This window comes from Tyto alba, unplaced genomic scaffold, assembly GCF_018691265.1.
Source record: "Tyto alba isolate M040663 unplaced genomic scaffold, T.alba_DEE_v4.0 Super-Scaffold_45, whole genome shotgun sequence".
NCBI lineage: Eukaryota > Metazoa > Chordata > Aves > Strigiformes > Tytonidae > Tyto > Tyto alba.
Window position 1 is genome coordinate 14,977,166 of NW_024881321.1, and position 27,950 is coordinate 15,005,115.

General features: G+C 35.3%; 1 protein-coding gene across 1 annotated transcript in view; it reads right to left on the minus strand.

Moving 5' to 3' along the window:
- The window catches only part of KLHL1 (kelch like family member 1), a 217,956-nt gene that overhangs the window by 94,402 nt on the left and 95,604 nt on the right, over positions 1-27,950 (minus strand). The window contains exon 5 of the mRNA XM_042806068.1: positions 1,395-1,607. Within this exon, the coding sequence (XP_042662002.1) occupies positions 1,395-1,607 (213 nt within the window). The remainder of the gene's footprint in view (positions 1-1,394; positions 1,608-27,950) is intronic.

Sequence of the window (27,950 nt, forward strand, 5' to 3'; positions counted from 1 at the left end):
AGACAAATGCCATTACAACAATTGTCATCACCCTTCCTCCTCCTTTCCCTGATCTTTTTATTGATGAGCACAATGTCATACAGTATGGAATATCCCTTTGGTCACTTGGGGTCAGGTGTCTTGGACATATCTCCTCCCAACTTCTTTCCTACTGCAGATCTACTGGCTTCTGGAGGGGTAGTGGCGTAGGGAAGAGAGAAAGCCTGGATGCTCAGCAATAGCCAAAACACTGGTGTGTTACCAACAGTGTTTGAGCCACAAGTGCAAAGCACAGCACCATGCAGGCTGCCATACAGAATGTTAACTCCACCCCAGCCAGACCCAGCACACTAGCTGAAAGGAGAATGATTATCTGGAGGTACTAGACAGAAGAAAAGAAGAAAACTACTATTTACTTCTCTGGAAAAAAAAAAAAAAAAAAAGGAACTGAAGCCTGAGTCATAGAATCATAGAAGCATTCATACAAAGGGAGCTCCAAAGAACCTTCAGTGGTCAACTCTCAATCAAATCAGGGTTAGCATCTACACTGAATTTGGTGATTGCCTGGTCTAGCTAATTCAGGAAAACCTTCAATGAAGAAGACTTCTTAGCCTCAGAAAAAAACTTGTTGCAGTGGTTCACTGTTTTCCATGTGATTTCTTGCCCTCCAGCCAATGTCCAACCTCAACTGTCCATGCTACAACTTAGGGCACTTTCCCTTTCTGACATTTTGTGGTGCTCCTAAGAAGAATTTGGTTCCATGATCCTCCCTCCAAGAAGATTTAGATTGCAATTAGGTCATCACTTAGCCTCCTCTTCACCAGATTAAACAAGCCAGCTTCCTCAACCTTTCCTCTCCAAGCTGACATACCATCTTGGTAGTCCATCACTGGACCTTCTCCAGTTTCTTCCTATGTCTTTTGAATTGCAGAGTGCAAAACTGGAAACAATATTCCAGATGCAGCCTTAGCAGCACCAGGTATTATGGGAATAACGACCTTATATGGCCTGCTGACAGAATTTTTCCTGATGAAGAACAATATGCAGTTTTCCTCGTTCATGCTGCTGGCTCACACTCAGTCCAGTATCTGTCATAATCCCAAGGGGGTTTTTCCTGAGAATATTTACCATTCTTCCTGTCCTTCTTAGCATGTTATGATATCCGGGGTTACTCCTCTTCAGTTACACAACTCTGAAATTCTCGGGTATCTGTTGGCCCAAACCTCAAGTTTATTGAGGTCACTCTGGATGAAGGGCTGCCATTAATTTTTTCTAAATTTTAACAGTTTTGCTTTTAAACACCCAGAGTATTCAGCAGTTGCATATTATAATCACAGTAACGGTGATATTAACTATTATTAGTATTACTATCAGTATCAGTAGTATTATTATCAAAAATAATAGTTAAAAAATACCTGAGGTGGAAGCAGTGGTAATCTGATATAAGCAAGTAGCATACTTAGGTCATTGCATCGCCTCTGCATATCGTATTTCACCCACATCATTAAGGCATGGAAAATGGTTTCTTCATCAGGAACATTCACATCATCACTAGCAAGAAGTTTATGGAGTTCTTCAGCTGGTAGAAGTAAAAATTCTTGATTTCTTATAACTTCCATTATATTCTCCTGAGAAGAAGAAAGTATTTCAGATTCAGTAATACTGGAAGAAAATAAAAGCAGCTGTTAAAGCTGTGTATTAAAACCCATAAGATTAGTCAATATCTGCCATACCCAGCCCTCTCACAGCTCATGAGGAAAACAAATCACAGATTATTAGAATTAAACAGCTATAGTTGTAATTCATATATGAATATATTCAGAAAACAATATGAAGATTATATGGTAATATTGTAATTAAAAATTGTCAGAATTACTAAAGGCTAGAGCAGATCTGCATATTGTTTGAAATTTTTCTAAACTCAGCTGTAAGTGAGCACATTCAATATATTGTAAATATTTACATGCACATACTACATTTTCCTGTATTTTGTCACTGACCTATTTGGTAAAAAACTTGTCAGTCATATACAGTTATACTATCAATATCCAGATGATAGCTGTCCATACATACGACAAGGCTGAAAGGAAGATTAACACTATGAACTTAGCATTATTTCTCACACTTGTTTAGAACAGATTGTTAAGATCCAGCTAACATGCAAAATGTATACAACAATTAAAATCTCACAGTATTAACATTTATAATACATATAACTATAAAAAACTAAACAAAATTTGTATAAATTCTATACAAAAATATAGATATAAATTATATAAACAAAAACATTTAACTTAGTTGACTGAATCCTAAGAACTGAATTAAGTGCTCTCTGAACTACCTACCCTACATTAACAAGGACACAACAGAAGTAGAGTTCTGCAGTGTATCTTTCTCCAAATATTTTTCTTAGGGTGCTTGAACTCTGTGGAGAAATTACAAATGTGTTCTCATATTCTTGATTCATAAACAATTGTAAGAAGAAGAAAGTGAAGTAGGTATAGACTGGAGGCACAAGACCCTCTTGCTGGAAAGAAATCTAATTTTTGACATAAAAAATGTAAAAAGTGTTGGAGGGAGAAGTAAGTTATATTATCTGTTAGATACAATAATGAATTTCATTATGATATGTTAGATAGACTTCATGAGAGTAAGATGGGAAGCAGGGAAGGAATGACAAAACATCAGTCAAGGACCTAAGTGTCAGAACATTAAAATTGAGGGAAATGCATAATTCCACTGCTATACCCACTCAGTTCAGTTCTTAAAATATCAAAATTCAAATTAATGCTGTCTATAGTTGCTTGTTTGGGTCTGGGCCAGGGGAAAGACTGCCTAGTCATCAAGAGTTTAAATAGAAGTAACACAGTATTACTGAGATAATGTAAGTAATCCAGAAAAAAAAAAAAAAAAAAAGGTGCAAGACTTAAAACATCAGAATTATGCTCTGGCTCTAGTAAGTCACATGTTGTCTGCCCCTTGTCCCATGCAATGTAAGGAAATTATTATTTTAATTCTCCAACATAATATTTTTTAAAGTTACTGCCTAAAAGATTCTATTAAAAATTAACTGCACATTATTTTATATAACATAGCAGAGTTGAATAATACAGACATATGAAAAAATCATGACAGACACTTCGTTGAAATGTGTAACGCAATTACACACCAAATACATATGATCAAGTAGCATAAATTAGCTAAAGCTGAAAGTGATGCTTATTATTGTGAATGTGAATTCTTTTACATGTAAAACATAACTTTCAATAAGTAACTTTTTAACTCTACATATACACCAAAAATGGGATATTGACACGACAGAAAATCAAAGGTATATATATGGACATGGTCTATATTAACAGTGATGTTAAGTTATCTTTACATAACTGATAATTAGATCAAAACATCACTTAGTTTTTTTAAATTGCCTTACTAAATATCAATAGCTACCTAAAAAACTAGATTTTTATGGCCTAAGGTTTCAGTCTGTTGACTCCCGATAAAGTTTAAATTGTGTGACTAGAACTTTATACAGTAGCTTGGAAATGCAAGGGAACTACTTTGCAGGCACTTTAACCACAAGTTGGATTAATTAATTTTAATTAAAAAGCCATAAAACTCAGAAAATTTCATTGCACTTCTCAATAAAATGATTTATAAGCCAAAGTTTAATTAAAGCTGGTTAAACTGACATTAAAGCCCATTATGAAAAAAATATAACTCCTTAATAGGAACCAACATCAAACTTTGCTATAGCATATTAATTCAAAGACCTAATATTATTGAGAAGCATTGTGATGGTGGAATACATTTTATGAACTCATAGAACTCAATTAATTTTGAATAACAGTCAAAGCAGGGGCTCTAAATTCAGAATAATAATTTTAGGTTTGATTAAATTTTTTAATAATTTTTAATTGTCTTTTCATTTGGATATATGCTTAAGGAGAACTTATTCCAGCCTCTGTCCTGATTTACCATTGACTGAAAGTAGATTCTAACAAAGATTTCAGACAAAATATATGAGCTCAGATCTGGTCTTCTAAACATCTGTACTTACACTAGTTTGATGTTACTCAGGGCCAAGTATTGTAGAAAATTATATTTAATAAAAATTCTTTAAATAACTGTACCTTCAGTGTATATATACATTTATATGGTGTATTTATATATAAATTTTTATATATAAAACAGTAATAAAATCCAGGTTCTTGATCTTCAGAGCTAAAATCTCTCTCCTTCAAGTATTTAGCATTTCCTAAACTGACTATTGAATGTTTAGAATGTCCTAAATCTCATTTTAATTTCTTGAGATTCATTTAATTTGGAGGAACAAAGCATAATTCAATGACTTGCTGTTTTTTTTTTTGGTAACAGAAATAATTTATTATATGCTTATTGTGGAAAAATACCTACTTTTGTTTTAAAATATAAATGGTCTTATTTTTTGCACTTTAGGGAGCAGGATACAAAAGATGTCTGTGATCCACTTGCTAAAAGTTTCAGGATGTCATGGTTTGAGCCTGGTCAGCAGCCAAACGCCACACAGCAGCTGGCCCACCCTCCCTCACCTGGGAACGGGGAGGGAATCAGAGGGGCAAAGGGAGACTCACAGGTTGAGATAGAAACAGTTTAATAATGGTAATAAAATGGTGACAGTAATAGAAAGTATAAATGGGTACTGTACAATGCAATTGCTCAACACCTGCCGACCGATACCCAGCCCGTTCCCGGCTAGCGATTCCAAAATATAAAGACGCCACAATTGCAATTCTGGAAGTGAGAGCACCCCTTCCTACCCACCTCTCTTTTATATAGTGAGCATAATGTCACAGGACATGAAATATTGGCCACTCTGGGCCCCTTGCTCCATCTGTGTTCCCTCCCTGCTTCTTGTGTGCCTGCACACAGGCAGGACAAGGGGAGTTGGAGAGTCCTTGAAATCTCAGTGTGCTACCAGCATTCTTCTCATGCCAAAACCCCATACTGTATCCAAAACACAGATTTATTCTAGCTACCAAAAAAGAACATGAACTCTATTCCAGCCTGAACCAGGACACTAGATAAATGTTATAAATTTAAAATTCTCCTGAAATTAAGGTGCAAGATAGGAATTGAGCTACTCATTCCTGCTCTAGTGAAATGTTTTCAAAAATGCTTAGGTCCTCATGGGCTGAGAAACCTTGATTTTGAGAATAAGGGTACTCAGCATTTAAGCATGCCCAGGGTTATGTGACAGAGGTGTACAAGTTTTAAGGACCTGTAACTTCTGACTGATATTTAAAAAGCTTTGTAGGTCTGGTCTTCACTGTCTCATAAGTCTTATAAGATCAGATGGGCTGTGACTAATGCCTCTCCTGCATGGGTCATTCACTTAGTCTTTCCCATCAGCAAGAACTCTAATGTTTTAATTAAGTAGAGTGGTGGATTTTTGCTTTTAAATTAGAAAAGGTAACTTACAGTAGAAAGTATGAAAGTCTCTGAACCCCCTTAGAGAAAGTTATGGCTCACTTGATTGCCCTTCCACTTTCTCAAAATGATCATGCAACAACCATTGCTGTGGGGTCACAGCAGTTTCATGGCTGAGCTGTTTCACTTTTAAATCTTTTCAGAAGCACACAGGATTATAATTAAATGACAAGTAAGTATTAGCACACTAGAGTCATGGAAACAAAACATATCTGTATTTAAAGGTAGATAAGCAAGTACCTGAGTATCTAAGTCTATGATTGTGCATCATAGGAACACAAATGATCTAATGAAATTAAACTACTACTAAATGGAATTTAATAAAAATTAATGTTACTAAATATATCCTTATAATGATGTTATCAATACAAATTAATTTGAATTTTTAAAAAATCAAATTATCATTATTTCACATGGAATCAAATTATCTTGCAAAAGTTAGTTGTCACTGATGTCTATGTCATTGATTTCACTAATCATCATGTATCAGTTGTATGGAGGAACCCAAGAATAATTTCTTCAGTATTATAAAAAATATGAAATAATTTCATACCTTGACAAAGAATGTCATGTTCAAAGAGTGCTATTTAGAACCTGTTACATCAGAGTTGCTGTGGCAGTAAAATACTTAGCAGGTTTTTTGGTTTGGGATGTAAGGGGTCTTATTTAAGAAGTTTTATGTTTTATTGATTTTGATCCTATGGCCTTTTCAATACAAAAATGAGAAATGCATAAAATAATGCTGAATAAAAGGTATCCATACTAGCCTTTCACTTAAATAGTAAATGACTAGTGTCAATGAATAACTTAAGCCTACACTGTATTTAGTTTAGAACCCAAATTTTAATGAGAATATTTAAATAAATTAATAGTGTAAATGATTTTAATATTAAATCATATAGTATACTTTCTGAAGTGCTAAAGACCTGAAAACCAATTTTTATTTTGCTCAATCCCTGAACTATTTCAGTCTGGAGTTATTGCTGCTGTGCTACATTGAATTCAGCCCTCATTTTGTACACCCAGTTCTCCCTATCAGCTGTGTATCATGCAAGACTACATCCTCTTTGTAAAAGCTGTCCCATCGTGTATCATCTTTCCCAAGGAGAATGGGTTTTTCAAGTTCCTGAACTGCCATTAGACAAAGGACCAGTACTTATTTATATGCTTATGGTCTGCTTCTCTAGCCAAATCCCAGATATTATCTGAGTGAGCTCCACTGGACCTATATAATCCAGAGTTACATGTTTCTCCCAGTAGCAGATGCCAGTCTGATGTCACCATTTCAAAAGGGATATAGAGGCTGGGGCCTTCAAAAGATAAGCACTTCATGGAAAGAGATCATATAGGTGTATGCTCCTCTGAACTGTGTCAGTGGGAAGAGATCAGCAGCTGCTGCTTTTTGGGGAGAGCAGACTGCAAGGTGAGGATAGAAGAGACTGTGACTATGGATACTAGCTCACACAGCATATTGAAATCTTAAGAGACTTCTAGATGACAAAGACTACCACAATCTCAATATTTCCCTTTTTTACTTACAACTTTTAAATTTTTTTTTTTTTTTCCAAAATTTTCAGGTTTTAGGAAAATTGCTGAATTGGCTAGATTATAGTATAATTCATCACCAGTATCATGCAGCATTTTGGAATTTCACAATCTGAATGTAGCTTATAACCAGTTTGTCATAAACATTTGCTGATATGCCAGTTCATCACAGTAAACTGGCTAAAAATTTCAAGCTAGAGGGCCTTAACCTTGGATGTTTCCTTAACTGTGGGAGAATGGCTAATGTTTGTTTCCTGTTTTGCTGAAGGATCTTGCCTCACACATGCTGCATATATTCTTCTTCACATGTAAGAAGATCCAAGAAGCCTAAGCTTGTACACAAATCAGACACAACTTGCTATATGGACGAGGACCTCTACACATCTTCCAACACTCTTCAGGAAGGTCCTGTACCCCATAAAGCCTGAATCTCCTGAGTGCTAAGCTCCAGTGTATACATAACATGTTGTTCCTAGCATGGTAGCTAGGAAAAACAGAACTGTAGTAGCCTGTAGATCAGTTCTCTTGTTTTTCATTACTCCACTTCTCCTTTTTTTTAGTCTCTTTTTTTTTTTTTTTTTTTTTTAACCCTTTTTTTTTCTTTTTTTGGGGGGGGCTTTTTAAATGTTAGTTTACCCTCCCAAAATAAACTTAGTAGAACCAAGGAACACAATTTGGAGAACCAAAAATCTGGAATGCTTGTGTTCTTTGACTTGAACTGGCCCAGATTGATGTATTTGTCATTGGAAGTGTTCTCAGCACAGTTTCAAGAAAAGAGCAAGAGTGATCAGCACTGTGAATCATCCAGAGTTGATATTTTGAACTGAAAAGGCTAAAAGTAGCAAAAATAGACTCACAGTGCAAACTGTCACATTGGTACAGTATATATTATAAAGTGTGGATATGCTCTTGTACTGACTCTGGTGACTTGTTTTGCTTTTACTCATATTAGATGTAGCCTCATCACTCCCTAAATACGGAAAATATGAGCTGCCCCAAATTTTTAAATTTTGCTGTGTACATAGCAGGAATGCCACCCTTTTCACCTAGATAACAGAACAACAAGTTTCTGGATTTAAATTATAACACTCTAGAGAAGTAATCATCATGACACTTACTGTTTTACTCTCCTAGTATGACTTTTATTTCTTTCATACCCTGCTCCTGTAATTACGCTTTGGTGGAGGTTTGATGCCCCAATCCAGCATTATCATCCAATTTACAGTCTGGCCACAGTGGCTTCTCCAGCGAGAATCACAGGTCACAGAATCACAGAATCATTTAGATTGGAAAGGAGCTCTTGAGATCATCTAGTCCAATGCCCTTGTTCAAGGAGGGTCAGATAGAACTGGTTATCTAAGACTGTGACTAATAAGGCGTGGAATATCTCCACAGAAGGTCACTCCACAACCTCTCTTTACAATGTATTACAGTGTTTGATCACCCTCACAGTAAAAAAGTATTTTCTTGTGTTCTGATGGAATTTCATGGGTTTTAATTTGCCTCCATTACCTCTTGTCCTGTCACTGGGCACTACTGAGAAAAGTCTGCCCCTCTCATCTACAGTCTTTTCCATCAGGCATTTATACAAATTGATAAGATTCCCCTCGAGCTTTCTCTTCTCTAGGCTGAAGAGTCCCAGCTTTCTCAGCCTCTCCTTATATGAAAAATGCTCAATCAACCATTGGAGCAACCATGAGATAAATCACTCCATAACTGGTACCCCCATGGGAGAAGGAACAGAACCATTTTGTAGGATAGGAGGACATAAGGACCATCACTTACAATGTCATGAAGGGCAGGATAATACTAGGGTAAAATAATAAGCTTAGGTAAGAGGGATGTTTTCCACTAAGACCCCCATCAGCATTCCCCACAGCTTCTGGCCATTGCTGGAACACTCTAGCCATGGATAGATTAAAACTCACTGAGGATGGGAACACACATTCTGTATCAGGTACAGCAAGTACTAGCCCAAATTGATCAAATCAGCTCTGGTAGCACACTGTATTGGAGCACTCATGACTGCAGCCAAGAGTTGGAATTGCAACTTATGGAATCTTAAATTAGATGAGTAAAGACAAAATTAGTGTTAGATAAGTCTCAGAAGTAGCACTGTTAGGCATTGGGTTGCTCAGCAAAGACTACAACTGTGTCTCAAGATTTAATGTACCTTGTTGTGCATGACCGTGGTGTGTGCTAGAGTCAAGGCCTTTGGATTAATAAAATCAGGAATTCTTTCAGCCACTGTGCCATAGTTTACTCGACTTATTATGCAGAATCCACAACTAGGGAGGATGCTGGTATTCAGTTACAGAGATATGAGGCAATCTGAGTAATCTGGCCTTTCAACCACATTGCAAAACAAGTCTGGATGCAGAAAAGCACAAGTGTAACCTTTCAACATGTATGTCAAGGTCAGCACATATTTTTATCTCCTAATGGAGTCCCTGTCTTGTTTACTCTGATAACAGGCATAGAAAAGGAAAACAAAGAAAATGAAGGGTAACAGGTCTATCTGGAACATCAAAATCAAATCTGATTAAAAGAAAGCTTGAAATCAGACAAAAAAAAAAAAATATTTATTGCTGTTGAAGCATCAAATTCTAGAACAGATTTCCAGTGGGTGAGCAAGGAACATGTCTGTTAGAACCAGTGTAATAATTTAGGATGCACTTTACAAAAGGGATTACATGAGGTGGTTTCCCCAGACAGCAGGGAACTGCCTTGTAATCCCTTTCAGTTTTGTTTAACCCACTTACTCTTCAGATGAACCTAATAACATCTGATCCACTGAAGATTGCTTCATATAAAAGCATCATCTCAAAGACATCTGGAGATGGATAATTTGCCACTTTTGCAGTATCGTTCAGAAGTAATCATCCTCAACATTAAAATGCGTGTCTAATTTCCCATTTGAACTCATCTGTCTTCCACTCATACATACCAGTTCTTATTATGAATTTCTCACTCTGATTAATGAGCCCATTAGCACCAAAACTTAAAAAACTCAAAATAATCTCTTAAATCTTTAATAATTCAAGGGAGTTAAGTGGATATAGCCTTGCTTTTACAATTTATTCACAGTACTGTGTCCTGTAACACCATGTTGTAACGTTCAGGAGTGATAGCAAGGTACTGAATCATTAACACTGTTTCTTGTAGTAGCACCTACAAATTCACTGGTAATCTTATAATCATTCACTGACCTATCCTGACCCTACTTAGCCTGTGAAATGTGATGGAATACAGCACAAAACAGAGGTCGAAGGCATATTCAAGATCACATCTATTAAAAAAAGCTTCTACTTTCATAAATGATTAATAAATACTGTAATTAAGATAATATTCCAAAAGGCAATTGAAACCTCACTCAGAGTATTAGAGTGAAATCTTTTCTCATATTCCTGTACTCCAAAGTTGAATTAAAAATAAGTAGCCATTAAAATGAAAATGCATGTAATGAACCATGGGGAATTGCATTATCATAGAGGAAAAATGCCTTGTTCTATTACTCTCCACACTGTAAAGATTTGCAACAACAGTTGCTATCTCTTCATTAGCTATCTCAAAGCACATGTGTTCTGTGTCACATGTGATATATGCTGTAGCTGGAGAATGTTGTGTTTGAGGAGTGAAATATTTAAAAATGGTTTATATAATTTATATTATTTTAAATGGTTATATAATTATATTTAAATGGTTTATATAATTTATATTATTTTAAATATTTTAAAAATCACAGCAGACATATGAAGACTTTTGCCTTTCTGATTAATTTGTAGCAAACCACTGTACTGAAATGTTTACATTCCAAGGGCATTCTAGAAAACAAATAGCCCATAATAGAGAAATTCAAAGTTCAGGAAATACCTGAATCACGTGCTTGAATCCTTCTCTCACGCACTTTGTTTTTCATTGTTGGACTCTAATTTACCTTTCAACTAACATCCAGCATTATTATTTGAAGCATTCCTTAGAGTCTTAATTAGTATAAAAGAAGAGAATATATTCCAAATTAGAAAAAGATTGGAACACAAAAAGGATTCTGAGGGAGAACCACCTCTCTAAGTAAAGGGGACTTCCAAAGAGTTCTACTCCATAAGCATGTTTGAAGAAAGCCATATGGTAATGACTTTCTGACAGCACTTACAGTTTTCAAGCACATTATTAAATTTAGATTAATTCTAAAGACACACTGTTATGGTACAAAGTTAATTAAAATAGCCACACATACCCCTCTCATAGATAACAATCTTTTTGTACTCCACAGTATTTCAGAAAATATAATAATTCATACAAAGATATCTGAATATTAACAATTGTGATTTCCATACACTTCCCAATAAAATAAATATATATATTATAATGAGTAATAACCACTGTATTTAGATCTTAAGTGGTTTGCTACAATACAAGGCTGCTGGAAACTTTCCACATTACGTTGTTGTCTTTGATAGAACACTTAAAAAATCTGTTAAATGAATGCTGAAAATATATTACCCTACTGTGTAAATCCCAAAAGACAAATTTCAGACTGAAGGGAAATTGTAAAACATTTGTCATTCTGCACAAAATATTTATTAAACTGACAATTATTATTGTTTTATTGGTGCTTTGGAAGTTACAAATTTGGAAGGAACAGAGATTATGTTTCACTCTCTCCAACACTTCATGTTAACATCAAATAATCTTACGCTGTGTCTCACTGTTGGTTGTTTTGTGGTTTGTTTTGCTTTTTTTTTTTTTTTTTTTTATTAGCTTGTGTTCAAATTCTTACATAATTCATTATCATTTTACTCTTTCTAAATTCTACCCCTTAAAAAATCATCTGTACTTTTTAGAACAATGATCTGAGCAAACTGCAACCAAACACAACTTCCTAAGATACTTACTGCAAAACCAGTGGTTATGTACTTGATTAAACATTCCCTATAAAGTACAAAAGAAAGATTTCTAGACTACTTATCAGTCATATAAAATCTTCTAATTTCTTCATTCTCTTTTTTATTTATCAACACAAATAAACAGATAAAGTCTTCTGGAAATAAACAGAACAGTACTAGTTGAGATTTACACCTGAAATTATGCTGCCTAACACAGCTGACTTTAAAGCAGAAAAAAAGTTATAAACATTCCTTAAGATAAAGAATTTAAAGCAACCTGGGAAATTGCTAGATTTTTAGGATTGGATCTCTTGATACCCTAATGCTTCAGAAGGTAGAAGGTTAAAACATTAAAACATATGGTATTTATTCAGATAAGCTTACTGATAGCTGGTACAGTCTTACACATAATTTAGGTACCTGGATGTTACTTAGTGTTTAAGTACTCACAGAATTTAAAAAGAGCTGTATGAGTTTAGAGCAAGCAAAGGTCCATTTGTGACCAGTGACCAGATGCAATTTTGGCAATGATTAGAAGGAAGTTTAAAAGGTACATGTTTTATCTTCTCTATGTATCATAGATTTTGGAAATTGGTGATTGTCGCGGTTTAGGCCTGATTGACAGCCAACCACAATGCAGCACCTCTCTCTCCCTTCCCCTCCAGCAATGAGAAGGGACAGAGAGCCAGGCTTGGGGTTCAAGATAGGACTGGGATGGGGGAAAATCCCCCTTTTATGATCATGAGCAAAAGGCAGACTCGTTAGGGGAAGAAAAAAAGAACATACATTTATTACAGACACTAACAACACATAACAGAGTAGGACAGTGAGAAGCACTGCCACATCTTGAGAACACCTTCCCCCCACCCCTCACTTCTTCCCGGGCTCAGTTCTGCTCCCGATATCTCTACCTCCTCCCCCAGTGGCGCAGGGGCAGGGAATGGGGGGTGCAGTCAATGCTGCCACTTCCTTCATCTTCGGTGAGGGGAGTGTCCAAAACTTGTTACCCCCTGCTCCATCATGGTCCCCCTCTCACAGGAGACAGTCCTCCACAAACTTTCTCTGACTTGAATTCCTCCCATGGGCCGCAGCGTTCCCCACACTGCTCCGTCATGGGTCACTAACGTTCTTCGACTGGATTCTCTCCCACGGCTGCAGCCCTTCCCGAGCTGCTCCGGCATGGGACTCCCCCGCATGCTGCAATCCTCCCAGCACTGAATTACAGCAGCGGGGCTACCTTTTGCCATGAGACCCCGGCCTTTTTCGGGCACAGAACCTTGATCAGCCGAGCAGGAACAACAGGCTGTAAATCAATGTCTGCTCCACCGTAGATCTTCATGGGTGGCAGGGGGGGGCCGCCCTGCCGTCTCCCCACAGGATACAGGAGGGTCTCTGCTCCGGCACACCTCCCCCCTCCTTTCTTCCTCCGTTCCTCCACTGACCTTGGTGTTCATGCAGCTGCAGCAACTCCTCCTCACAAGTCCCACTGCACGTCACCACGTCCCTTCTTAAATACGTTATCGCAGAGGCGCAGCCGATTGGCTCAATTTCCCAAACAGAAGTGGAGCTGACGTGGAGCTGGGGGAGCTTCGAGAAGCTTCTCACAGGGGGCCGCCCCGATAGCCCCCTCCCCTGCCACCAAAAAACTCCACCACTCACTCAACCCAGGACAGTGATTTTAGGGATTTCCTGCATGAAATGTTTGGAAGACATTTGTGGACTTATTTTCAATATATTTAATATCACTTTGAATCTATTTAGGATTTGTCTCCACAGAATCCTTTGCAGACAACTACACAACTTAAGCACATAACTGTAAAAGGAAAAGACTTCCTTTATTTCTGCTTTTAAATCTGTTGCACAAATAGAAGCTCAGTTCTTGAAATGAGGGAAATAATATTCCATTCTCTCTTTCCATGCCTTTTAAGTCTTATGTGTCTATTACAGCCTCTCCAGCAGTCATATCTTCCCCACTGCCAAAAAAAAAAAAAAAACAAAACACCTCTCTTATGGCGATAAGGGGCTTTCCCACATTATTATTCCATTATTATCCTTAACTAAACAGAGTGACCTGGCAATGCCATTCCAAGATGACTACTCCAAGCAATCCAAGTAGAGAGAACACCAACTGTGCATGCTGCTTCCCATAAAAAGGAAAGCTAAACTGCAGGATTTGTGTTTGATCTGGACAGCAGAGGATTTGGAATTCAGATCACTCTGTAGCACATACTCACAGGTCTACTTAGATGCGATCATCACTGGTCCTTTTTTTGGTGCTTTTTAGTTTTCTTACATTATTTGTGAGATTAGATAACTACAGCTACAATCAGTATTAAAGGTGCAAACAAACCATGGAGTGGAGCAGGATTTGGTGTTTCCTGTTTTGTTCTCTGTTCCTTTCTTCATACTCCCCAGCACTCCCCTTCTTTTGTAACTACCCTAAGTGTTCAGAAAACATTCTCATAAGCAGACAAGTGATCTCAATGAATAAAAGTTGCTTGAATTTTTTTCTCCTCCCTGATAAGAGATAGCTAGTTAAGACTCCATCATTAAAAGTATACAGATTATTCCTCCACCTGCATTAATTTTACATTGTCAATATTTAACTTCCTTTGGCATTATATGCTTAGAATCACAAGATATTTTTGCAACTTCATAGAGACAGTTTGTGGCTTTTACTATCCTCAATAATTTTATACTGTCCACAAAGCCATTTCATTTAATTATTCACTCTTTCTTCACTGGTAATTTTTTGCACAGTAACATCTGTACATTCATTCTGATCCTTTGTTTCCTAATTGTTAACCAAATATTAATCTATGGGAGCACGTTTCCTCTCATGCCTTTAAGGCTATGTTTCTTCAATGGTTGCCAGTAACAGACTTATCAAAGGACTTTTGGAAATGCAAGTAAACAATATAAAATTTGTCTGCAGACTCCCATAGACTTGTGAAATGGGATTTGCCCTACCAAAGTTTATTTCACTCTTTTCAATTTTTTTAATCTATTTTTCTGCCTATTCTCCTTCATTATGATTTAACCAATTTATACAGAAATCAAGCTAATTGGTGTCTGGGTCTTCGTGGGACTTTCTTTTTTTCTCTTTTCTTTCTCACTGCTATCACATTTATCAGCTTTGATTTTTCTCTTACCAAGGACAACTTAGATGTTAGGTTACATATCACAGCTAAAACTTCCTTCAGAATACTTGGGTCAATATCAAATGGTCTTAGTGATCTGTCAGCATTCATATAATTTTAAGATAATTATTCTGATTTATCTATTAAAAAAAAAAAAAACAAAAGTTAAATTTATGGCCTAAGAACCTTGGTAGCAAATACGAATGTAAACAACCCATTTAAATTTCTGTCTCTTGCCTCATCTACCCTGAACATTCATATTAAATCTGTTTTATCTCAGCCTTTCAGATTGCCTGCCAAGACATTTGTTTTTAATGTTTTTGAGAATAATAGAATCCAAAAGCCAAGCTGGTTGCTTAGGCTGCCTATGCAGTGCATAAGCAAAGTCAGTCACTAAACAGCAAGTCAAAATCATGTACAGTAACAGCATGCTACTTTGAACCTGCCAAAGGGAAACACATCATCTAGTGACATTTTCTAAATCCCACCTTCTTTCTGCAGTGAAGATACTCAGGTTATGGAGTACAAATCCTCTCTGTAAAACAAGCCACAAAATCTTCAGAAAATATGTGGTACCAGTAGTATGATGTCTATATTTTGAATAGTTTAATAATTCAATTGTCTATTTGAGAAATTTTACGGCATAAGACAAACATCACTCTGAATGAATCCATTCATCAGCTCCCAAGACAATATTCTAAGTGTTCATGACCAAGACACTATTCACTGCAGTCCCACTGAAGCTCATTTTGAATATATTGCTGTGCATCAACACTTTTGCCATAGATATTGGACCGACTATGCAGTCAAGACAATTGATGGGATATTAAAATTTTCCAATCTTAAATCATATATCTTAATCTGATTTAGAACCCTATCTAATGCTAGTTATTTACGATACTGTTTCTTAGGAGGAGTTCCTAATAATCATTCCAGCCTTACCGAGTCAGGGAAAAAAAAAGATTCAACTGCTTTAATTCTGTATGGACAGAAGATAGTGGCCTTATGCAGAACAGAGTAGTAAGTGGACTACACTGGGTCCAGTCAATGAACTAACTGTGGTGCACTCATGCTATATGGATTTGAGATCTGTGCTTCCCCCATCTTTGCATCTCAGACTAATCCCTCCTCCAAATAACTTTGGGGTATTTGCATTTAGACTTAAATTTGCTAATTTGTCTCAGTACAGGAACACAGCATATACACACAGCATAAACTAACTGCACGTATTTATCCTGTGAACGACACCAAGAAAAAACGTCTCTGAGCCAGGAAGCAAGTCTCCGGCTTGGACAAAACATGCATTGCAACATACCCTATGATGGTTCTTTTTGTATGATGCTTTATTTACAAAAGATATATAGTAAGAGTAAGAGTAAAATAGAAGAAAGAATAATATAAGGAAAAGGATAAAGTATTAAAAACAAAAAAAATTAATACCAGTCACTTTCTTCCAAGCACAATTTTTTTTCTTCTTACTAAGAAAGTTAGTACATAATAAATACAACCACATTTAAGATAAGCAAATTTCCATCTAACATTCAATTTTACTGAAAAGCTGAAGGTAATGATAAACTCTGGCTGCTCTTGTCCCTCCTCAATTTTAACTAAACATAAAACTAGACAGCAGTAGATATCATTCTGCATTTCTACTTCACTGTACAGCAACATCGTGAATGAAAAAGAATAAAAGCATCTATATTTTCATATATTTACTTTTTCAAGCAGTTACTTTACAGAAATGTTTTAGAGGTAGTGAATTAGGTAATGTGTTTCCAAAATATATTCCAGATATGTCCAATCGCTTCTAAAATGGAAGAGGTTTTTACCAATTGTACAATAAATAAGTCAGTTGTAACACATCTCAGCAGGTCCTGATGAATATAACAGATTAAGAATTTTAAGAACTAAGATTATTTTAACATATGTTATTCAAAAGCAATTTAAGAGAAAAAAAAACAGGAAAAAAAAGTGTATTTTGGGAATTTATTCTACAGAATTCATAAATCTCTGCTGATATGTTTGAAATCTGTAATAAGAAAAACACAAGTGTTTAAAAACATGCTTGCTAAATCCTGTCTGTGGAAGCAACTTTATGAGAAAGTCATGGCAATAAATTTCTAAGATTCTCTTCAAGTAGAAAAACAATGAGCTGTACTTTGACTAAATTCTTAGATTATACCTTTCAAAAGTTATAAGCAAATCCTAATTAATATAAAGTTTTAATCACAATTCACAACTCTATCGCAGATTCTGTCTAAACCTAAGTAAAGAAGTAACAACCATCAGAATGAACTCTGAGTAAGTTTTACAGGTGAATTAAATTGGCTTAAAGAAAAAGATTGTATGTCTCTAAAGTACTGATCCTTAGAACACTAGCAGAGAAGTTTAGCATCATTTTTAGTTCTTGTTCTGTGTGTCAGTACATGGTTCATGTCTTTAGAATCAAAACAATCAGTGTCTTTAGTGTTTATGAAAAGCACTAGACTGATGGAAGATTGATTGGTTTTGGATAGAATCTTGTCAGAAGTCAAATTCAGAGTAGAAGTAAATGTTTCATAATAGCTAGTGATTTCAACAGTTTTGATAGCTTTCCCTTATGTGGAGAGATTATATGTACAAGTTGTTATTGTCTAAATATGTACTTTAATTTGTGTGTGCTACACTACTTACTTACACCACAGTTTGCCCGTTGTAGAACTGCACTAGAGTAATGCAGTAAAATTAATATTTACTCTCCTATGTTGAGAATTTTGGCTTTTTAACCAGTACCTAAAATAATAAAAGTTCCCTTTCTTATTTATCTGAACATAAATTCACTTGCAGAATGTGCTTATTTTATGAAGTCACTTGTCTATCAGCAACTATTTAGTCATAATTTACAAAAATTACTGCGTGTCTTTGAAATTATCTTCATTTCAATGACATGAATAGCAAGTCCAAAATTATGAATATTAATGATTAAACTGTGGTTTTTGTCACAGGAGCCTTGCCAGTAAGACCACAAATTTATATATACACATAAAAGTGTGTGTGTATATGAGCGTGTATATGAGCATGTACATGTATATGCATACACATACATGCCCACACTGAAGATATTCTACCATAGGGTTTTGAATCTGATCTGAATCATAGCTCTAATCTCATGAAAATAACCAGCAAAATAAAAATCACTACTGATGGAATAAATTCTACAGAAAATTTAAAATTACATAATGTCACAATCGCATCTGATTATTTTATGAATATTATATTTTGCCTTGATTTAGCACTACCAAAATGTAGTAAATTTAGATTTACTGCATCAGGTTCACTGATGAAACAGAATCGTAAAATAATTCAGGTAGAAAGAAACCTCTTGAGGTCATCTAATGCAACCCTTGCTCAAATCAAGGCTAATTTCGAGCATAAATCATGATGCTCATGGCCTTGTTGAGTCTAGCTTGGAATATTTCCAAGCACAAAGATTCCACAGGTTTTCTGAGAAAACAGCCACAGTAAGTAGTGCTGCTACTGTGAAGAAATGTTTTTCACTTAGGAATTTCAACTTGGGACTGTTGTCCAATGCCCTCTCATTGTCCACCTTCAAGAAGAGAATGATTATATCTTTTCTATAACATCTGATAGGTAGCTGAAAGTACTGAGTCCCCCTTAGCTTTCTTTTCTTCATGAATGCCCCCTCAGGTTCTCTTCATATATTATGTGCTTCCTGCTTCAGCTTCATAGATGGTTCAATTTGCTCTTGAATTTAAATGCTACCAGTTGGAAAATGTATTCCAGTTAAGGCATTATGAGTCCTGAGTAGAGGGGAATAACATTTTGACTCACTGGGTAATGCAACTGAGTATATGGTCTTCATACAAATGCAGCACAAAATTTCATCGGAAAAAAAAATCTGAATAGTTTCAGTAGTAAGCCTACAGGGTTAAAAACTGGTAATATTGACTAGAGCTGCATGTCATTCAGATGGTCTGTAGACTGTGTGTTGCTGTCCATTTGGCAACATAAAGATCTGTGTAATATCTTTTTATTAAACCAGAACTTATAGCAAAATGGATGACGTAAGAATAGATTTAGATAAACCAAAAAAAAACAAAAAAATTCTGGTATGTTTCACCAACATGAGAAATAGGAACACCGGTTAATCTTTAGAAGCATTACAGAAAATGCAGAGCATCCTAGGTAAAAGAAAAAAAAAACAAACCACACACAACAAAACAACAAAAAAACCTCAAACCACCACCACCACCACCAAAACACCTGAACAAATACCTGAGATATAATAAAAGAAAACCAGCCTCAGCTCAGCTTGAATTTATTCATAGCAAGCTACAGCATTACTGCATGCTGATTAACAGCCTTGCTGTGTAAATTAAATATATGGGGGAGATAATGCATCAGCACTGTCTTGGTACATACTGAAAGTTTAAGAGATGTTTTAAAATAAAAAGGTTATAACTGTCTGAATAATAGGAGAGTTCATATATAATTGACATATTTATATAAATATATGCGTGTGTATGCAGAAAGGAATTAATCCAAACCAAGACTGAGGCATTGCAATTATTAATTTACTTAATCCATACCCATTACAGTATTCTTTTGTGTTTTTTTCCCTTTTATTCTATTTCAGTAATGTGAACAACATCACTAAATTATCTCTTTGGCTTTTCTGCTATCCACATAAAAACAAATATCTTTAAAACAAAACATAAAATGGTAAGTTTCAGATAAAGCAGCAAAAAAAATGTAAGCATTATTCTTCTATTAATTCTACTCAGTTCTGGAAACACTTTGGAACACAGCCCTGCCTTGCTGCTCCCTCCCAGAGAGAGTAAAAGAAATTCCCTGACACGCTCCAAAATGTAATTTTGCACATCAGTATGCCACTACTAATGTGAGAAGTTACAGCATACCTGTGAAACCTCCTGCATTTAGGAAGATCAATTTAAATTATCAGAAGTATAAAATAACATGTCAGAATTAACAGGACCTCAAATTAATATAATTAAAACAGATGAAAAATCTTTTTATTTTTAATATCTGTGTCTTCTCTGTAGGATCTATTTTATAAATCATGTCAGATTAATTTCTTAATTAGTTGCCTAGGCTACTCAGTGTAAGCAGTGAAGACTACAGAATTCTACCACAGATGTAAGAAAAACAGACATTGATGGAAACATGCTCAGAGGAGGTTTAGAAAGATAAGTTGACTTTGCTAAATGTATTCATGATTAACTTTGCAAAAATATATAGACTTAATTAAGCAAATCATTGTTGAACTGAAATTAAAAAATAATTAAAAAAATTTTATGACCTCAGAAAGAGTACTTGTCAAAAATAATAATTTAATGAAGATATAGTCACAGAATAAGGTGGTAGAACTGAGAGTCCTTTTTCCGTATTTACTCTAAAGATGATGAAATACTCCAGTGGACACAAAAGCTTAAGCTCTGCACCAGGACTGCAGATTGGATGCACAACAAAAGGAATTAATTAAACAAAAATTTTTTAATACAATTCTCCTATTTACAAATTAACATCCTTAATCTTGCACAGAATACTCCACAAATATGATTAGTTTAAAATTCTATTTGGTATTAATTCAGAAATTAGAATTAAACAAACACTGGGCAACATAAAAATAAAATATTTTAGTAGTGTGTCATGGTTGAGTCCAGAGGGCAACTGAACACCATGCAGCCATTCACTCACCCCTTCCTTCCCAGCATTGGGAAGGAGGAAATGAAGGAAAAAGGCTCAGGAATTCAGATAAGGACAGGGAGGGATGGGTCAGCCATTATGATTAGGGCAAAAGATGAAGAAAAAGAACATCACTTTAATTCAAACACTTAAAAAATCAACACTTAACAGAGAAGGTGGGACAGTGAGAAGCACCATCACATCCAAAAACCACGTCCCCCACCCCTCCCTTCTCCCCGGGCTCAGCTCCGCTCCCCATCTCTCTCCCTCCTCCCCCAGCAGCGCAGGGGGCAGGGGATGGGGGTCACAGCCAGCTCACCGCTCCTTCCTTCTCGGGAGGTGGGTGAACCCACACATCCCTCCCCTGCTCCACAGGGCTCCCCTCTCACTGCAGACAGTCCTCCACGAACCTTCTCTGGTGTGTGTCCTCCCCATGGACGGCAGTTGTTCCCATGATGCTCTGGTGTGGGTAACCCCCACATGTTTCAGTCCTCCCAGCCCTGAACCACAACAGTGAAGGCCGCTTCTCCTCTCAGAGTCCCAGCTTCCCTTAAGGGCAGCTCCCTGTCTTAGTGTGGGCTTTTCCACCGACTGCATGTCAGATTCTCCTCCACCATGGAATTCCATGTGTAGCAGGGGGAGCAGCCCTGCCATCCCACCACAGGATACAGGGGGCTCTGCTCTGATACACCTCCCCCTGTTCCTTCTCCTTCCTCGCACTGACCTGGGTGTTCATTCTTCTCATAACTCCTCCTCACAATCCTCAACCCCCTCCCAGGTTCCCCTTCTTAAATATGTTATCACAGAGGCACAGACACCATCGCTAATTGGCTCATCCTTGGCCAGAGGTAGGTCCAACTTGGAGCCAAGGAAGCTTTGAGAAGCTTCTCATATGGGCCACAGCTGTGGGCCCCTCCCCTGCTGCTAAAAACCCCACCACAGAAACCCAGCACATAGTGCAATCACATTGAAGCATCACCACCTAGAACAGATCACAGTCTAAAAGATAAGAAATTATGAAAATTAACAATTTGGATATAAATTCATGTTTACATTTATATACTAAATCTACATTAATGTAACTAATGCAGAATGTTTTGTCTCTTGTATTCATTAGTTAAATAAACCCATAAACCTCTTTCCTAAAGCGTTCTCATCCTAGACATCTCTGAGCTCAGCATGCTAGAAAACTGTTGGATAAAATTTGCATAATCATAAAACATATAAAATTGACATACCGAAAAAAGAAGACTTCTTAATAAAAAGAAAAGAAACATAATTGTATATTTTTCTGATTCACTGTATTCTAGATATTGGTGAACATTTCTGTTTATTTAGAGTATGTTGTATAAAGATGTATAATGGAAATGGAAAGGGTATTTTTTTTTCTAAGATACATCAATGTACAGTCTTCACACAGCTGTTGGAAACTGAAAATGTATTATACCCGACTGTTTATACCTCACTTTTGTTAAATCAGTCCACAAGAAGTTTTCTATAATAAAAATAATGAATGAATTAAATTATAACCTGTTCTCTTACAAAACAAATACATGTGCCGAATAAATATTAAATAACAATAACATAGAAGAAATCACTCAACTAATGAAAATGGAGTAACTATCCTTATTTATGTAGAACTATTTGCACCACTAGAATTTAATGTCTTTGTTTCAAAGAATGACCTTTCCACTGAAATCTGAAATGACTGAAAAAAATACCTAGCCAACTTTTTGAATATCTTGGCCCTGAAGTAGAATTCAGAAACCTGTTGGCTACTTAGGATTTCTATGTGTGTAAAACTAGCTAAACAGTGCAGTCCAAACAGTTGTAGTGATGGGGCTGTACCTGGCTAGAAACTCATCACCATTAGCATTCCTCAAGTTTCAGTTCTAGGGCCCGGTTTGTTCAATATTGTTAACAATGATCTGGATGCAGGAATTGAATGAACAATTAACAAGAGCATTACTCTCTGAAAGGAACAACCAGTGCTCACTCTTCTCCATAAATGAGGATGTGGAAGACACCTTTTTATAATCATTAGGGTATTCATTGACTATCTTGGAGACTCAATGTTAATTGTGTTTTCACATCCACATCTACCAAATTCTAGGACTGCATTCAAGACAGATGAAGAAAACTAGCAAAACTCCAAGCACACTTGATGTGACTTGGTATTTGAAGATTTTGCCTAAATGCTTAAATTATGCAGAATTAATTATGGAACATTACATTTTGCTTAAGTGCTTAAAAAAATTGGATAACTCAAGGTTTTTTTCACTTAACATGTATGCTAATTTTATGGTACTATGGCTACGTATTGCTATTATGTTTGATAATAAGACCCCCACAACCTTAAATAATCAATCACATTCAGTGTTCTGTATGGATAATGATCAATAAACAACACCTTGTTTAATATTCTGTTTTATACCAATTGTGAAACACATTTCTCTAAGCAAAATTTGCTCTAAGGTAAGCAATTATTAGAAATAAAGTTTAACAGTTACTTAACTGACTTTTCTGTGGTGTAATCCATCCATGTATGGGTATTTGACCAGTTTTTATTTTTCTTCACATTTTCTCTTAGAGATTAAACAGTTTTATTATCTCCATTGCACATATTAGAAAAAGAAACACTGTGAATTTACAGTGGAGAAAAAGTCTATGACTTTCCAAAAAGTCCAATTTGAAAATTGTGGGGACTACATTGCTTAAAGGATTACTAGTGCTTCAAGCATCCCAAAATACAGGCTCTTACATTTTCCATATAATGATTTCTCATCCAAGGTCTCAAGCAAAGTAACTACAAAGCAAGAAATATTATTTTAGTGAACTTTCATAGAAAGTGTAGTTTAAATTATTTAATATGGCACAGAAAGAAATGTGATAAAAATACTGTATCTAAATAAAGGCAATATTCAGTTTCCATAAGCACCGCATACCTACCAATTGTTTATTAGGAATGGGATGAGAGTCCTTTTCTACACAAAATTGCATCTATTTATCTTGTGTGTTGAAAGAAAAAGAAGAGATTTAATGGAAACTATTATATATGATTCTGTAATTAAAGATTGCATCATAACGTATATGTGCAAGTACTCCAAACTAAGGCTGCGCACACAGCTTTGATTCTGCATCTGAATAGTTGATTCTGTATTACAATATTTTTGAACATATTATTTTACATATAATTGTCTTTTCAAAACTTCAGCAAAAAGAAACTCCTTATATATTTTCTTAGAAATACCTGAACTAATTTTTGTTGACATTTTTCCAGGGGAAAAAAAACAAAACCAAAACCAACCAAACCAAAAACAAATGAAAAACCAAAAAAGTGCAAGCACAGAGACTGGTTTGGAAAATATTATGACTAGCAGAATGTTCCAAAACTTTAGTATGTGAAAACAGAAACAGATAGATGAACCTGGGGTGATATCAATTAAAAATGTGTATCAATGAGTGAGAAATTGCACTTTATTTCTTAACCATGAAAAATAAATGTTTCATATTTAATCTCTGAGTAGCTATTGTCCTGAGATTTAAGACATATGGCATTTAAATGTCCTTTGGAGAAGCTTCAATTTCTCCACTGATGACAGAGGAAACCTGGACACTAAGTTTAGACTAGGCAACTAACATTAATATGACCAAGTCATGCAAACTACCTCTCACTCTTCATTTATATTCTGAATTTAAAAGGTGAATATGAAGTTTGAACTGAGGTAAGTATGAATTCATGGATGAACTAATATTTATTTTATTGGGAGAAAGCTATTCATTAGTGACAATTATGTTTGCACTGAAAACTGAAAACTAGATGTAGGCTCTATGGATTTTTTTAAAGCTAAGTCATTTATTTAAACATATTAGAAATAGAAGTAAATTATGCTGGTCTAGTGTATAATTTTCTACAGTGGGTTTCAGCTCCATATATACTATTATAAATGCATTAACAAAAACAGAACAAAAAAAAAGAATTATCACTGTATCTATTAGTGCAATAATAAGCTAAATTTACCACCTGATTTCTGCAACAGGATTTAAGCCCTGTTTAAATGATGTTGCATATTGCACACATTTTACATGGCTCTGTATCTGCGGATGGTAAGATAAATTCCCAAGTATGCAAGAAGAAGGGAAGTTTTAGTCTTTGCCATTCTTAAAGCAAACCTCACGTTAACACTGTCTCTTATAAATATACCTTAGAAAAATTTTAGCTGTAAATGAACCTTGCAACTCTTTCTTTAGTGAAAATGAAACTATTCTTTATTATCACTGTGGTATAATGGCAGCAGCTAAAATATTATATCTCAGGTAAACTACTAGCCATTGGAATTTACATTTGGAGTTTTTAATATGTAACATCTAAGTAGTTCTGTTCTCCAGTATCAGAAAGACTGATGATTTATTTATATAAATCAATCATTTATTCTCCAGAGAGCTAATATCCTTATGTGGATTTATATGAATTTACATACTTCTGTACAGAAGTTTTTTTTTTATTCCATATATTAAATTATTCTTTAAATAAGTTATTTAGTTTATTCAAGGCAACATAAGATATGTGCGACTGTCAAACCTTCATGGTAATGAAAGCTTGACAATCAGGTCTTCAAAAGAATGGTTAGCTACTAAGAAAGGCTACAGAATCAGTGGAGCATTGAGTTAAATTCCTTGCATCTTTCCCTTAGTAAACACACCAAAAGTAAGTATCCTCCTGATGACTGAACTGCAACCTAAGGAATTTCCTAACCTCTCTGATACTGTGGATTTCTTGTTTAGAAAAATTTCTCTAATGACACCCTGAACCCCAAAATGTTCCCTCTCCCGAGCTACCTGTTAAGGAGAAATTGGACCCTATCCCACACAATTCCACTGTACTCAGTTTTCAGCATTCATGCCTACCAAAAAGGCAGCCTGCTTCTCTGTTTCACCTTTTCAACAGGACATAAGGTACATCAAGCACTAACAAGGAAACAAATAGATTAGCATGTCACAGATATTTAGAATTAAAGCCAAGAAGACTGGTTAGATCATTAATCTAATTTCTTGTATATCAAATATATTCTGCACGTGTAGTTCACCCATTACCCTGGGACTAAGAATAATTTCTGCTTTGCTTATATTTTATTCAAATGCATTCAATCTCAAGATGACAGTATCTAGAGATGGAGAATTCAATACTTTTCTCTGTAATATCCCAGTTTACTCCAGTATTTAATCATTCTTCTTGATGGAAAAGTGTACTTTATTTCTGATCTGTCTAAACTGAATTGGCTCTTCCGAAGATTTCTCAACTAGATTAAAGAGCTCTTTAGTTCACAGTAGTTTCTCCCTGTGGAGATACACTATAATCAAGTACATCATCTCTTTTTTTTAATAAGCTGAAACAGCCTGAGCACTCTAAGACATTTATTGCAAGGCATTTTCTTTTGTCCTGTAATCTTATGTGTCTCTTTTCCTCACACACTGCAAATGTCAAGTGTTATTTTAAAATGGTGACATAGAGAACTACACAAAGTATTCCAAAATCCACTGTTGCATCCAGAGATAAGCCCTTTATTTTTGCCACACCACCACACTGAGGCAGAATGAGGTTCATTAGCTACTCCTGTATTGATCTTCTGCAACTAAAATGTCCAGATACCACGTATCACATCTTACTGAAATGCAAATATATTAGCTCCATTCTTTTTCCTCTTGCTAAAAAAAATTAAATCATCTTGTTAAAGACAGATGTTGGATAAGTCTAACGTGATCTCCTTTTAGTAAACCCTGAAGTACAAGAAGTGTTTGAACATATAATGTATATATACATGTAGATATGTACAGAGATATACACACACACATCGATATATGTATATGGTATGTGTGTGTATATATACATATATACAATAAGACATATACATACACATGTATCACTAGCGTATGTTTTGAACTCTGAGTTTTATTGTGATAATTTTCCTTTTGAGAACTTCAGTTTTCATTGAAGCACATCCTGCCTTGGTTTACATGTTTGAAATCAGTGTAATTATTAAAAGCAAGGTCAGGTTTCTGTTAAATTTCATGACATCTATTTAATTATTGCTAATCTCCCTCACTAACTCGCTGAAAGTAACACTGTTATTTTCTCAATTTTGCAATTAAAATCCTCTACATTATTGTATCCATTAAAAAAAAAATAAAATTAAATCTGATCTTGACGTTTCTCAATATATGTCTGGATTTACTGATTTTTGCTTTTTCTTCATTGATTTATTTTCCCATTACTTGTATTTTCTTGGCCCATTTCTAAATTAGTTTTGTGGGGTTGTTTTTGAGACAATATTTTTTTCAGTTAGAACCCTCTCTACAAGCTATTTTTCTCTTTCTGTGAATACAAAATCCTGGTTTGTTTTATATATAAGTTTATTTTATACTTTTGGTTTAAATACCTAAATCTCCTCAAGGTCTTAGTCCTTAATCTGTTGGATCCAGTTGACTAGTTTATTATAATAATTTTTTTTTCCCCTTCAAGTAAAGTCTGCTCATCATAACATGAATCAATTCCATCTTCAACAACTAGTGTTTCAATGATGCTCTCATATTATGAGGCTTTGAATGTACACTGGTTTAGCAAATATTTGGTAAAGAAACCTGGTAGCTATTACATCCAGAAATGACCAGCCCCTACTTTTATTAGCAATGTTTATTTCCTATATTTTGTGCATTAGTGAAGTTCAAATCTTCCATAATGACAATCTCTAACAATTTCACTTTAACAACTTCACAGACAATGGCATCCATTTACAAATCTATTTCTGGTAGTCTCTAACAGACACTTTTCTCTATTTTAATGTTATTTTTTTTCAGATTATCAGAACCTGTTTTATATGTGCTATCCCTTATTATTTCCATTCCTGTCACTCCATTTACCATTTTTACTTCTCATTTCCTTTCTTTAATGAATAGGCTGTATCTTCTTACACCTGTGGAAGACATGCACCATAATCAAGTTGTTACCTGTATAAAATCAAGTTTCACACATGAACTGATAAAAGCTTTTCTAGTCAGCTGTTCTATCTTAACATTAGTACATAAATAATTATATAGCACTATTGTTTGAGTTTCTTGCCCATTACAGTTCCATGTGTTCTAGCTTTCTTCTCTTGGTCCTTCTTATCTACAGTTTCATTTCAAATTCAGACCCTTCATTCTTGCTCTAGGGTATATAAATCACTTG